General features: G+C 38.1%; 1 protein-coding gene across 1 annotated transcript in view; it reads left to right on the top strand.

Moving 5' to 3' along the window:
- Positions 1-14330, top strand: part of scfd2 (sec1 family domain containing 2) — a 231333-nt gene that overhangs the window by 205977 nt on the left and 11026 nt on the right. Inside the window, exon 7 of the mRNA XM_017687970.2 lies at positions 12489-12623. Coding sequence (XP_017543459.2) covers positions 12489-12623 — 135 coding nt within the window. The remainder of the gene's footprint in view (positions 1-12488; positions 12624-14330) is intronic.

The following is a 14330-nucleotide window of genomic DNA, read 5'->3' as shown; positions in this document are numbered from 1 at the left end:
TGCGGTAATACACCTTCTTGTCCTGATTGATTGAATGTTTGAGTCTCGACCTCACTTTTAGGAATGATACAGTTTCAGCATGTTAGTCAGAGTTGTGTATTTTATCAGTGCGTAAAATGATTTCTAGTGACTGACACAGCATCCAGTATGAACCAGACTTTGTGGTGATGACAGAAAATCTCCTAAATAAATGCATCAGGTACAAACTATAACACAGGCATTGCTGACATTTATGATAATAAAGAAGGTTACGTTTTCACACAGCAGGTAAAAGCGGCCCAAACTCACCAAATCTGAGGTTTTTTTTGTATGGCTGTTTACAATTTCTTTTAATTGTGATCTGTAAGCTACATTAGTCTGAACAGATCAGCTCCTAAACTGACCCACATGGGCAAAAGAACAATGTTTCATGTTGCTTCATGTGGTTCATCCAGAGATAAACAATCATGACTGCCAGCAAACCCCAGTTGCTCCTGGAGTTCCAATGAAGTTCCAATGGTTGGCAGCTGGGCTCTTTAACACTGCCATTTCTTTCAAAATCTCTCCGAACATAGAGCGGTTGCTATAAGTCTCTTCTAATTTTTTGGTACAGAAACATCAACCTAAGTGTTTGAGTCTCAGCAGCGCGAAATAATGACGAATGCCGAGTTGGATTGACGTAAAAGTCACATGAATTCCAATCTGGCTGTTCAGACTGAGTCACATTGCTGCACATTGGATACGTGTCGGATTCCAGTACATATGAAAGCGTCTCAAATTGGAATAAAAAATGTCAGATTCAGTTTTTTTTTGCTGTTCACAGTGACACCCAGACACATCTGTGTCACATATGAAGATAAAGATCAGATTCGGCCCACTTTCACCTGCTGTGTGAACAAAGCCGTTGTCAGTTGTAATGCCAGACACTGGTGTATAGACTGATTCCTAGTGACTGAAATGCAGGTCCAGCTCTGTAGGCTGGGGGTCAATTGCTGTTTCATTTGGATGTTCTCTCAAAATGCAATTTGACTCTAAAAAGCCAAGTCAGCTTTTTTTTCTTGCGAACCACACTGCCTTTTTGTGTAAGCGAGGAGAGCGCAGGATGGTAAACAGATGTGTTACGTTTGAGAGGTTGGGAACATAGCGTGACTTTGGCTCCACACACACACAGATGAGGAATGTACTCTACAAGGGAATGCTGTCACCTTCCTACTTTTTTCCAGAGCTCATTTTCACCAGGCCATGTAGTGTGTAGAGTAGACAAGAGTGATAGCATCTAGTGTGATAGTTGGTCTAATGATGATTGATTTTGATGCAGTGGTTTGAGTAGACTGGAGAAAGATTGGGCCCATATATTTCAGTTTTTATAATTGGTCTTACAAAGAGTCACTATAATCAGGTTAATACACAGTAGGGCTGCCTAATATGGATAAAATTTTAATATTGGATTATTGTGCTATGTATTTCAGTTGTAATAATCATACTGTCGTATGTAAAAGTTTGAACACCACCAGTGACATTTTAGAAAATAATGCCAATAATGCACAAATGATACAGGCTGATGCAGTGGTACACATTTGACACCAAATTCAAATTCAGGAGATCATTTTGTTCAGTGTATATTAGAAATGCATCACTGAAAAAATGTAAAACAGTTAAAGGAATTTCGTTCTCTTTTGTTGGATTGTATGAACACTTTCATCAAAACACGCACAGAAACACTCATCTAGGGCTGTGAGTGGTCACAGCATGCAGTAAAAAACATAATTGGTCAAAAGCTAATTTGCATATCATATGAGCATTGCAAAAGCCAACATCATGAAAACAATTAACAAACAATGTGCTGTCCTGCATTAGTGCACAGTCTCAAATGCTCACATAAACACATGCATGCGTACACACCCATCCGAGCATGTGAGTTAATGAAGAATCGATGGCTGGTGTCTGTTATCGACAGGAATTTTGGAGACCCAACCTCGAGCGGAGCAGCAGGACAGAATTCTGGGAAATCACACCAGTGCGGTCTGCTGTCCTCACTACCCATAACCCTCTTCTCCTGTTCTCAGCTCCTCTGAAGCTTTTGTCTAGAGTGATTCATTTGCTCCAAACAGCTGTTTTTAGATTCTTGGAGTCTGCTTGTGTTCTTTCATAACTGGAGCTTATCTGCATATTTTCTGAGTGTGCACTAAACTGAACTGTGGGGCTGTAAATCCCTGTGAGCTCTGTATTTAGATGTTATCATATGCTGTTTGTCTTAGAAATATACACCGGTCACTTTGCTAGAAACACCTATGCCTTGCTGGTGTACAGAGACTGTGGTCAGTGCTAGACAACTCTAAACCTAGCAATGAAACTCATAGGTGAAAAACTCCAGCTATGATGGTGTGTAAAATCTCTACACACTACCATGTCCCTATCACACCAATGTCACAGCTGTGGGGAAAATAATAATATGCTCTCAGCAGCACCCTGGCCAGTGATGAATGGAGTAGAGTGGGGTGGACAAATTTTGTATGATAAAGATGGGCTACAAGTGTGTAATTGAACAAGTGTGCAGTGTTGTAAATGGGGAGGATAGTGGCCTTAACTTAAACTCAAGTATAAGTGAAATAACAAAGCAATAAGTGGCTTATTGCTTTTATAAAACCGCGGCCAACATGAAATATGATAAAATACACAATTGTTCAGAAAATAATTTGAATTATTATTAATAATTATCAACATAAATACATATTCCGCACAGACGTAGTTCCTTTAGAGTACGGTGTCATTGCCATGCAACCATGGGCTGCTGTATGATGGGAATGTTCTGTCACCTATCGCTGTGTCTTGCGGTCATTTCATGAATTTTTTTACTTTTTGGTATATAACATGAACATGATAACTTGAGTCTTAATTAGCACCAATCCATTGACACACTCTTCTCATGCTGGAGCTGAATCTCAAACGGCTCCCTGTTCCCTACGTAGTGCACAATGTAGGAATTTCAATGCTGGATCCTGTAGTCCAACAGTGCAAAATACAGGGCAGAAATAGTCATTTGGGACTCAGACACATCCACACTCAATAAATGAGGCACTATTTGGCTTTCTAAATTTTTGAAACTTTGAATTTCTAAACTTTCATAGCTAGCACACTATTAAGGGAATACAGAGCCATTTGGGATTCAGCCTGGGTTTGATGCTACTTCTGACTAAAACACAATCAAAAACAAGCATGTTAAATTCAAGTGACATTTTTAGACTTTTATACTACAGTTTTACAGTTAATCATATCTAAGTGTGGTCCATGTGAGCAGCATGAGATTCAATTAAAGATTATTCATTAACAGCACAATGGTTTTTTATGCTGTATGTCATGGATTTTATGATGGCTTTCAATGCAGCTAAGCCAATCAGACTGTAGGACTGTATCCTTTCCAGCAGCTTGAGCAGAAGGAAAAAAGTACCAGATTTAGCAGAACTCTTCTGCTAGACAGTACATCTAGCGTATTGTCACTGTCAGAACACAAGCTTGTATCTCCATAATGTTACCTTTACATAAGAATGAAAATCAATCTCAACTTCTATTGTAGGTTAATGTAATCTACATTTCTTTATAAGTAATTTTGGACCTTTTCTGGTCCATGCAACATGAAATTTTGACACAATTTAAAGAGCAACTTGGCATATTTAAACAATGTAATGAGTATTAAGTAATGTTTCGTCTCGGTGAGGTTTGTTTCCACAGTGACAGTATGTCAGTATAGAAACTAAGGATCGCTAGACACTCAGCTTTCTCACCTTTTTGATGTGCTCTTGGTCTAAAATAAGATTTGATAAATCTCTACAGTCAGCTTTGTGACCAACACAAAACAGTCACAGTCATATGATAAATTTAAACTGAGCAAAACTAGAATACAAAGTGTTCAAAGTATATTTCTTTGCTCAGAAATTTCTCAGCTTGACTCTAAATAAAATTATTATCTATGAATAATACTCTGGAAAGTGCAAATCTATCAAAAAAAAAAGCACGTTACTGAGAAAATATATCATTTATATTACTGTATTTTATCATTTATATTACAATTATTGATTTCAGTCTCAGTATTTAAGACTTATTATTCAATCTGTTGTCTTTAAGCAGCCTAGAAATAAAGAAAATCAGAAATAAATCAGGATCACTAGTGGCACAATCTAAAGTTGGGCAGAAACTGAAAAGTGTATCATAGTTAACTGAAGTGTTTGCAAGAGTATGCAATTTTTCACCTCCCTCAGAAGCTTAACTGCTTCACTCAGACCACATTTTTTCTCAGCATCACTCTTCATGCACTTGAGCTCCCCCCAGACTGTCACACTCACATTTACTCTCTAGTCCTTGCTCTAGATTAGTCATAATGTTCTCAATTTCTGTTCTTCCTTTTGTCTTTTAGTTGCTTGTGGCTTGAACACTGAGCATGCACTCTCAGAATTAAAGGTACTAAACTGTCACTGGGGCAGGACCCCTCCTGTCACTAGGGTGGCTCAAGGGTACATTTCAGTACCTTTAGTACTTCAGTACATCTTCAGTACCTTTATTTTATTGCTCTGTTTTAAAACATTAGATTATCAAAAGATACAAATATGTACTTTTCACCTGAAAAAGCATATTTAAGATTCAGAATTAGACCTCAAAACCACTGATGTGCCTTTGAGGAAACATTTACATTGTTTGTATCTCAATGAACGAAAAATGCGTCTGCACAGAACCTTTAATTGGTCCAATTCAACTACAAGCAGTCCACAAGCTCTGTCTTATTAGTTCATTTCCGCAATAACAACTTTAAAACAACATTGTTGATAATGTAGCTTATAATAAAAGTTGGTATGAGGTGGAGTGCAGTTTGTGATCCAGAACTGATCATCCAACATCAGTATCTGACCTCGGTAATGCTCTCCTCACAGCAATGTTTCAACATCTGCTATCCTAGGGTTTCAGTCATGTGATTTTTCTCTTCTGGTCATCATATTTGGGGCCTACTTTCTGGCTTTGCTGCTCCACACAAACATAACTAGAGGTGAAAGACGGCTAAAGTTACTCTCCTTTGGAAGAGAAAACATTACCTCGAAATAGTCGATAAAACAGGCGGAGATCCTTATACCATTTCCCTTGAACTCCTGCTCCCACTTAAACTGGTGGAAAAGCTACCCAATTTGTGTTTTCCTGATATTTATATTTATCTCATACACAACCCTTCTCCCTATTCTGAAGAGTCTCTCAAAGCATTTAAAAGCATAGAAGCCCACCAGCTCTTCACAGCAGGGTGGGTAAAGAATCCCATGGTGTTGCATAAAGAGGAGAAGGTTATGCACTGCATAATTGTGGTTTCCCTGGTTAAAATGTATGATTATATAGTATTTTATAATATATATTTATTTATATATTTTATAGTACAGTATACAGTGCAGGGGTTCCAAGCCTAGAGTTTGAAAACACTGAATTAAAGGTCTGTCTCTTGTCATTCTCGGCTTCTGTCGCGTCTTGCAGGTGGATCATTCACAAAATGGTGATGATTATACAGTGTGATTTCACACAAAATGCGAAAATAAAGCCTACCCAGAAGACCATTACTGCAGCAAAGAGGAGGCAAACTATTAATGCATTAACACTTGGATGAGCATTGGGCGAGCAGGTGTCCTGTATACATATTGCATGTTTAGTGCTCAAAAATAGAATCAGTTTGAACAAATTCTGACACATTCTCTAAATAATTAATCCAGATATTATCATCTCCCTGGCTTCAAACTGGCTTCAAATCCACAGTACTAGAGTATAAAATGGCAAAAGAATGTCCAGCTATGTAAATGATATTTCATTACTTTTGTCTCATCCTAGATGTTTCTGTGGCCTGGTTCTGAGACTGATACCTTAAAAAGGTACAACCACAACTAACAAAGAAACTACAGCCAGCATCTACCACAACCGCAGTAAGGAGATGAAAGATCTGACAAAGAAGGCCTTCCAACTGAAGTGTCTGTATATAGGCTGTGTATTAAGCATCAGCGAATGTTAAATTGGATTGAGATCACTTCTGGCTCTCGCTGTTGAGCCTAAACATGTTCACAGTGTTGATCAGACACTGAAAGATTTAATGAATCACAGTCACCTTAAAGAGTTTGCACTGAAAAGGAGGAATGCATCGAGAGTGAGTAGACACATTTTTACCTCCCTCCCAAGCTTTGCTTGCCAGAGGTGTTTTCAGCACGATGAACACCTGGACATGTTGGTGCAACTTGGTGTGCTTATTCATGTTGTCTGTATTTTATGAAACACGCAGTAGGTGTGGCACTGCGACCTGGAAGAGCATGTTGTTGTTATTCTTTCCTTCTCAGTGATTTGTAGAAAAACATTAATGTGCACTGCGTCAGTATTGACAACATTCGTAGGTGTTCTCGTAAAGCTGCATTATATGACTAAAGATGACCTCCCGCAGTGTTATTGGACATGTGGGTTTTTTCCATTGAGGGTTTAATTTGTTTTTGTTATTTCGAGTTCTGTATGTGTGGGGGTGTTCTCTGTTAGCATGATGCTGTTTTTATGTGTTTTTGTCTGAGGTGATAGCTGGTAATTGCTCTGCGCAGTCTGACTATTGATCAGGTATGTATCTGGGGTTTACAGTAACTAAGATGCCTTTCTGTATACTGTGTCCTCCTCTGTCCATTTTCTAGTAAAGGTGGGCTTCTGTAGTAGTAGGTTCATTAGCTGCTTTGGTTTTGAATAAGGCATATAGTTGCGTGGAAGCTATGACGGACTCTGTCAGTCCACACAGTCAGTGATGAATATCCACTGAGTATAGATGCGTGTGAAGGGAAGTGGGTGGAGGGTTGGTGTGTGTTTGACTCACATCAGCTTCAGGTAGAGGCATAAGGTCTTGATGCAAGATCAGCAGGGTGGAGTTTTTTAAAAACAGGTGGGTGGGAGTCATAAGTCAGCCTGCCTGCTTAAGAAATAGTTTAGCCAAAGGCATTGATGTCTGTCATAGCTGATGGGCAATTCCTGCATAAGCCTGATCTCATTTATGAGAAGGACAGTGTTAGGCTGTGTGTGGGTGTGTAAGGTGGAGCAGGTCAGGTCATGTTGAATCACATTTAGAGCACCCATTACATGCCACTTTTTATTACATATTTAATAGGTCTGTGTTTTATTAACCTAAATACAGACCATTTGATCTTTTCAGTGTATGTGTTCTAGGGATGCAGCGAGTACAAGTACCTATTTTTTTGGTACTTGCCAATACCGAGTCCGATACTATACTGAGTAACCGGAAACACTTTATTAGGAGCGGTGATTTGTAGAGGATTAATAAGCTCTTAACAGGTTATCAGTAACACATCAACAACATATCAGTGAAGCAGCAGTAGTGAACCATCTGAATACACTGAAGTAAATATCTGTTCTGTTGATACATTACTTACATTAAGCAGATGTAGTGTTAATATGTTACTTTCATTATGCAGAACCTAACCTTACAGACTTCGACCCAAAACCTAACCCTAATCTTGGCCTTAATCCTACCCCTAACCTTAACTTCAACTCAAAACCTAATCCTAACCCTTGCTCTAATCCTAATCCTGACGCTAGCCTCGACCCAAAACCTAATCCTAACCCTCACCCTAATCTTAATCCTGGCCCCAATCCTAAACCTGACCTTAACCTAAACCCAAAACCTAACCCTAATCCTCACTAAGGCCCTAATACTAACCTTAACCTCAACTCAAAACCTAATCCTCAGCTGCACTCGTTTTATGACCAAATGAGCGCAGTATTGTCTTGATACCCAATTCCAGTATTGATGTCGATGTAGCCCTAATATGTCTGTTTTTACACTCTTCTGTGTAAACACACGTATCATCCTCATATTTCTAAATTTGTAACTGTACAGCAGAAGAAAAAAACATTCTTAAATTGTAATGGCAGTTAATGTGACAAGATTTCTTTTAAAGTGAATTTGGACAATTTCAATTTGTCCAATTTATCAAATTTGAATGCAGTGCAAAGAGTAGCTAGAGTTTTCAAATTATGCAACAAAAAAAAAAAAAAAAGTAAAAAAAAAAAAAAAAACACCAAAAATGGAGACTCAAGGTTTTTGGACGAGCATGACTTTATCCAACAAACCTAATGCAAATTCACAAATATGGACTAAACAAATACATGCATATCATGATATTAAGCCACTGTCATATCAGAACACTTTTAAAATGCCAACTGCCATTTACAATTTATGAACATTTCATGGTAAATTCCATGATAAATTAACCAACAGACCTATAAAAATGGTCCTATATATAAATTAATAAGTGAGAAATAGAATGTAGAATGTGTGTTCCTTACCTAACACTGTACAGGCACGAGTTAGTATGATGTGAATTTCATGTGACTTTGGAAAGTAGTAAATTTCAACAGGAGGTCAGCAATACACACTTGGTCCATATAATGAAAACATTTTATTTCCTCACTTTTTTAAAATAAAAATTTGATGTTGTATGTAAACATTATTAGAAGTTGAGAACATATTTTTCACTCCCCAGTACATGTGGTTCACCTATAGAAACTAAGCTGCAAAAACAGCCTGTTTGTTTCATATGTAAATATGTAATGATTTTACATTTATCAGCCTGTTTTACCACAGTTCAGATTCACAAAACAGTTTCACTCCAACCATTCACGCTGAAGCCTTAAGAACTGCTTCACTCTTGATTGCCTTCTTAATAAGGCAGAATACAGAACAGCCAATCAGAACAGAGGTCATTTACATACATCACTCTGTAACAGCCAGGGATGAAGAAAGGTTGGAAAATTGTCATGTAAAAATTGTCATGTTTTTTGTACATTGATTTGGTGGACTATTCTCAGTCCAGCAGTGACACTGAGGTGAGAATGATCCACCACCCAAATAGTACCTGCTCTGTGAGGGTCCATGGGGGTCATGACCACTGAAGAACAGGGTAAAAGGGGGCTAACAAAGTATCAGAGAAACAGATGGACTACAGTCTGTAACTGTAGAACTACAATGTGAACCTATACAGTAAGTGGAGCTGATAAAAGGGACAATGAGCGTAGAAACAAAGAGGTGGTCATAATCTTATGCCTCATTGGTGTATACCCCCCACAGATGTCATAGGTGGACCACAGGAGAGAAAAGGAAAACAGAAATAATGAAAGCTACGTGCCATCTGTACTCTGTCTTTTCTGTTGTCAATAACATTCGACATTATCACACAGTAATATACTAACGGTGATCATTGCAAGTGAAAAGTGTCTGATTTCATATCTGGAAAAGACTGGAATCCTTTCTTTAGTCTCATGTCTCAATCTGGAGGAATCAATGAGAATTGATGATAAAGGACTGTTTGTAATTGACAACTAGTCTGTCAGTATGACTATGGAGGCCTTTCATGTCCATTTCAGATTATTTGTACTATTTCTAAGCAAGTGGCCTTTCTTATCACAGTCGTGGTGATGTTTTTAACAGGCTTTTAGGTGCTACACACGGACCCTTAAAGAAACTAGCAGACCACGGAGAAAAAAATGCTGTTTAATTCGTTATTTCTGAGTTATTACTGTGCAAGCTTATCATCCTTTCATAACTAAAGCTAAAATAACTTTTTAAAACTTTTTATAGGATAGTCTCATTAATTCTGCTATGCTTCTGTAAATAAAGGCACTAACAGATGAGACCCGTTTAGGGTCCTTTACTTGTAGAGTGCATGTAGCTATTTTAGAGAGCACAATATTGCATGTAAGTATAAACTGTTTAGTGTTTATAGTCTCATTTACATATGTATGTATAATTACTAACTCAGTCAGCATTTCATAACACCATTCAATATCATATTAAACGTTACACAACTTAGACTGCCTGACTGTTTACTGACTTCTTTCATTCATTCATTATTCTTCCATTTTTTGTAATCTTTGTGGTTTGATTCAAGTAGTTACTGTCTTTTGGTGTATACTCAGATATTGTATACATTGTGGGACCCCATAAAATATCCTTTGTCTATTTAGAGTCTTAAACAGGCAGAAATATGTGCCCTAAAACAGATTTTACATTGTGCTGTCCCCTCACGCACACCCGCACCCACATTCCTTACTGCATGCATCATTATCTAGAGGTCAGTGCTGAACTGAGCAGGTGCTATTTTTGACCGTTACTAGTCAAAGCTTAACAGAAGCTGTTGATTGGAGTGGCCCTACATTCCTCAGTCAGTACGCTCACAATATATGACTCATCATGTTATTATTATCATTGTTCATCTCTAAAAACAGCAGCACTTTTGCTATATGTGCTGTCGATGATGACTGTTCACAGATAACAGTACTCCAAGCTTTAAACATTCTCCTACGTCTCTAACATTAATGACCACCGTCTCTGGCCTTTCCTCCGGAACTGCTCATTACACAGAGCTTAACTTTCGGGAACCATAGTTTTCAAGCTCTGGGTTTATGGCCCTCAGCTGGGTCATCTAGAATTTCAAAATAGATTGGCTTGTTTGTGTGGCTTAGCAGCACTGAATTGCTAGCATACACACATATATATATATATATATATATATATATATAGATAGATAGATAGATAGATAGATAGATAGATAGATAGATAGATAGATAGATAGATAGATAGATAGATAGATAGATAGATAGATAGATAGATAGAGAGAGAGAGAGAGAGAGAGAGAGAAAGAGAGAGGCCCTGTTATCAGTGTTATTCATGTTGCTTATTATCATAGAGTATAAAAGCTGACTAAAATGTGTGTGTGTGTGTGTGTGTGTGTGTGTGTGTGTGTGTGTGTGTGTGTGTGTGTGTGTAGTTTAGTTTTTTTTCATGGAGTTTGCATAGGCGCTAACATTAGCACATTGAGAATAAAATGGATGGTTATGTAAGCCTGTCTGCATTGCATATAAAATACAGGTCTGGACTGCAAACCATTCATGGAGTCCATGCAGTGGAACACTTTTGCTATGCTTGGTCAATTCACATGACATAAATAAGATAAAAAAAATAGAAATGTACGATAAATTCCCATTTATAATACCTGTCATATACTTCAAATGCAAAGAATAGAAGATCACAGATTGGAATTTGCATAAAAGAAGTGCAAATTTTAATTTTTTTTTTTTTTCAGGATTACAGGAACAGTAAAAGGAAGGCACTATTAAGAACATATATGCAACATATCTGAAGTAGAAAAGCTCAAAAGCCAAATGAGAGAGAGAGAGAGATGAGGGAGGGGAATTGAGAATATTACCCAGTCACTGGTTAAGTTTAGTCAAAAACAAAAATGTGCCTCATGCATATTCTAATGACACCTGCAACAGCGCTCTCAGTTAGCCCCAAGGGCTTAAAGGGTCCCCAGAAATCTCCAGTCATATTTCCCCCAGTTACACAATGATGGAAATACCCAGTTCCAGCTCCATATCTGGTATACTTTGGAGATGGGCATAAACAAGTCCTATTCTCATGTTACAATAACGTTCTGAAGGAATTATAAGCCTCCAAGCGTCATGATGTCTGAAAAGAGACCAAAAACCACATAAACAGACTACAGACCTCAGAGAGACACAAAAGCCAAAGAAAGATATTCTTAAATGTAAGAAAAATATTTAAAAATATACTATATTGAAAGGATGCTAATTTAATTACAGGGGATAATCTGATCAGTATAATCATCCATTGTCATCAGATGAACAATGTACAATAAAAAATCACAGATAAAATTCAGGCTGCTACTAATTAAGCAATTCAAAATAATTTTACATTCTTTTTTATTTAACAGTGTATCATATAGTGTCAGAAACTCTCATAAGCAAGGCTTTTAGGGATTGCTTAGCAAGTCAACATGGTTTTAGGCATGTCATTTGCACAATGCTAATAGGAGGCTAAATGCTTCCATTACATTAGCTACATTATTCCTACGAAAAAAATTAAAGACGCAAATATCAGACGAGTTTGCACATCGGTTGCAGTTGAGGTAAAGGAAAAAATTTTTTTTTTGTTGTTGTTTTTTTGCCAACTATCTCTTTGGTTTAGTTAGACTTTTGTATCTGCAATGTTTTAAATGCAACTTTTTGAATATACGTGCAGATGTATTTTTAAATTTGGCAGCCCTGAAATTTTTGATTCTGACTGATTTTGCTCTGTAGTTTGTTTTTTTGTGAAGCATTGACCTCTCATGAACAGAAGCCTCTCATATGCTCACATATATATCCTTCTTTGCTTCACTGGTATAAACACATGCATCCCTGCGCGTTCTTCTCTGATCCAGCTCGGCACACTGAGGTCATCTCAATGGGAGCTCTTTCAGCGATGAGTCTTCCTTCATGCATACTAATCCCAGAATCAGCAGAGCCTGGATGCTACCCTGGGTGTTTGTGTGTTTCTGTGTGTGTGTGTGTGTGAGTGTGTGTGTTTGGTGCTATTTCTGAGCCCCCATGTCCCCATAGCACTCTTGGATTAATACCCCTAATCCCGTTTTGTGTTATCTGTGCAGGCCACATATCGTCCATTCCTGAAGCAGGTCCTAGAAGAGATCTTCAACCCGAACCGGCCTGAGTGCCCTGACATAGAACACACTTCAGGAGGACTGACTGATCTGCTAAAGACCGGCTTCAGCATGTTTATGAAGGTAGCATGCACGCACAAATACACATATACAGTATATATGATACCAAATATACCAGATAATACACAAACATGTACCTAAGTGTGAGGGCTGGACAGTATGGCCTTTGCTAATTATTATCACAGGATCAGCCTTTACATTATCGACACAGTATCACAATCTGCAATATGCAAAGGAGCCTCTGACCAAACTGACTGCTGTATTACATGCTGTGAGCAGCCACAGATGTTCTTTGTGTGTTCTGAAGAACGCATTCACATAATCTAACAAACATAAACCATTTCAGTTAAATGCAATAATGCAGGCCAGATGTTAATCATGTCTTATTAAGGGTTCACCAAAGGTTCTTATTGAGGGTGAATTAAGCAGAATTAAGGAGCATTAAGGCAGTATACTGAAATTTCAAAGTTTATCAGTCCCATGGGTCTCTTTCAAGTGTCTCTCTGTTTTTTGGGGAAATAGTAGTCCTTTTTTTAATTATTATTTTGGGAATAAGTATTCTCCTACAAATGTAAACGGTAACTGTATTCTGAAAACGGCCTTTTCAAAATGTAACTTGGACTAAATACAGATACTTAATTTCTGAATTCTGAATATATATTCCCAATACATGTATTCTGTTACATCTCAACCCTGGATATAGGTGCAGTGTGGGATGAGATGGAATGTTAGTGGTAGGTACAGTTTGGAGTGAGTTATAGATGGTTATATGTGTATCTTGGAATGAGATGGTTATAGGTGTAGTTTGGAATGAGTTATAGATAGTTGTAGGCATAGTTTGAGGTGACAGTTATAGGTGTAGTTTGGGGTGAGCAAGTCAGTTATAAGTGTAGTTTGAGGTGACAGTTATAGGTGTAGTTTGGGGTGAGCAAGTCAGTTATAAGTGTAGTTTGGGGTGACAGTTATAGGTGTAGTTTGGGGTGAGTAAGTCAGTTATAAGTGTAGTTTGGGGTGACAGTTATAGGTGTAGTTTGGTAGTGACAGTTACAGGTGTAGGGGTTTGGGATGAGTTTGTTATATGTAGTTCGGGGTGAAATGGAATGTTAGTTGTAGGTGTAGTTTGGAGTAAGATACTTATAGGTGTAGTTTGGAGCGAAATAGGTGTAGTTTGGAATAAAATAGTGATAGGTGTAGTTTGGAGTAAGATAGTTATAGGTCTAGTCGGGGGTGAGAGTTACAGGTGTAGTTTGGAGTAAGATAGTTTTAGGTGTAGTTTGGGGTGAGATAGTTATAGGTGTAGTTTGGTGTGAGAGTTGGTTATATGTGTAGTTTGGAGTGGGTTATGATTAGTTACAGATGTAGTTGGGGTAACTTATAAGTTAAGTGATACTTTTTTAATCCCACAAACGGGGCATTTAACCCATCCGTGGTGAAACGCCACATACACACTAGTCAGCACCCACACGCGCAAACACACACACACACACACACACACACACACAAGGGGGCAGCAGTTGGGAGTTAGGTGTCTTGCTCAAGGACACCTCAGTCATGGACTGTCAGCACTGGGGATCGAACCAGCAACCTTCCGGTCACAGGGCCAACTTCCTAACCAGCCCATGACTGCCCAATTATAGTTGGTTATAGGTATATTTAGGATGAGAGTAGTAGTTTAGAGTGAGAATTAGTTATAGGTATAGTTTGGGGTGAGATGGTTAGGTGTAGTTTGGGGTGAGACAATTATAGGTGTAGATTGGGGTGAGTTGTGAT

The sequence above is a fragment of the Pygocentrus nattereri genome, chromosome 4, assembly GCF_015220715.1.
Source record: "Pygocentrus nattereri isolate fPygNat1 chromosome 4, fPygNat1.pri, whole genome shotgun sequence".
In the NCBI taxonomy this organism is placed as follows: domain Eukaryota; kingdom Metazoa; phylum Chordata; class Actinopteri; order Characiformes; family Serrasalmidae; genus Pygocentrus; species Pygocentrus nattereri.
This window is presented reverse-complemented; position numbering and strand designations above follow the sequence as displayed.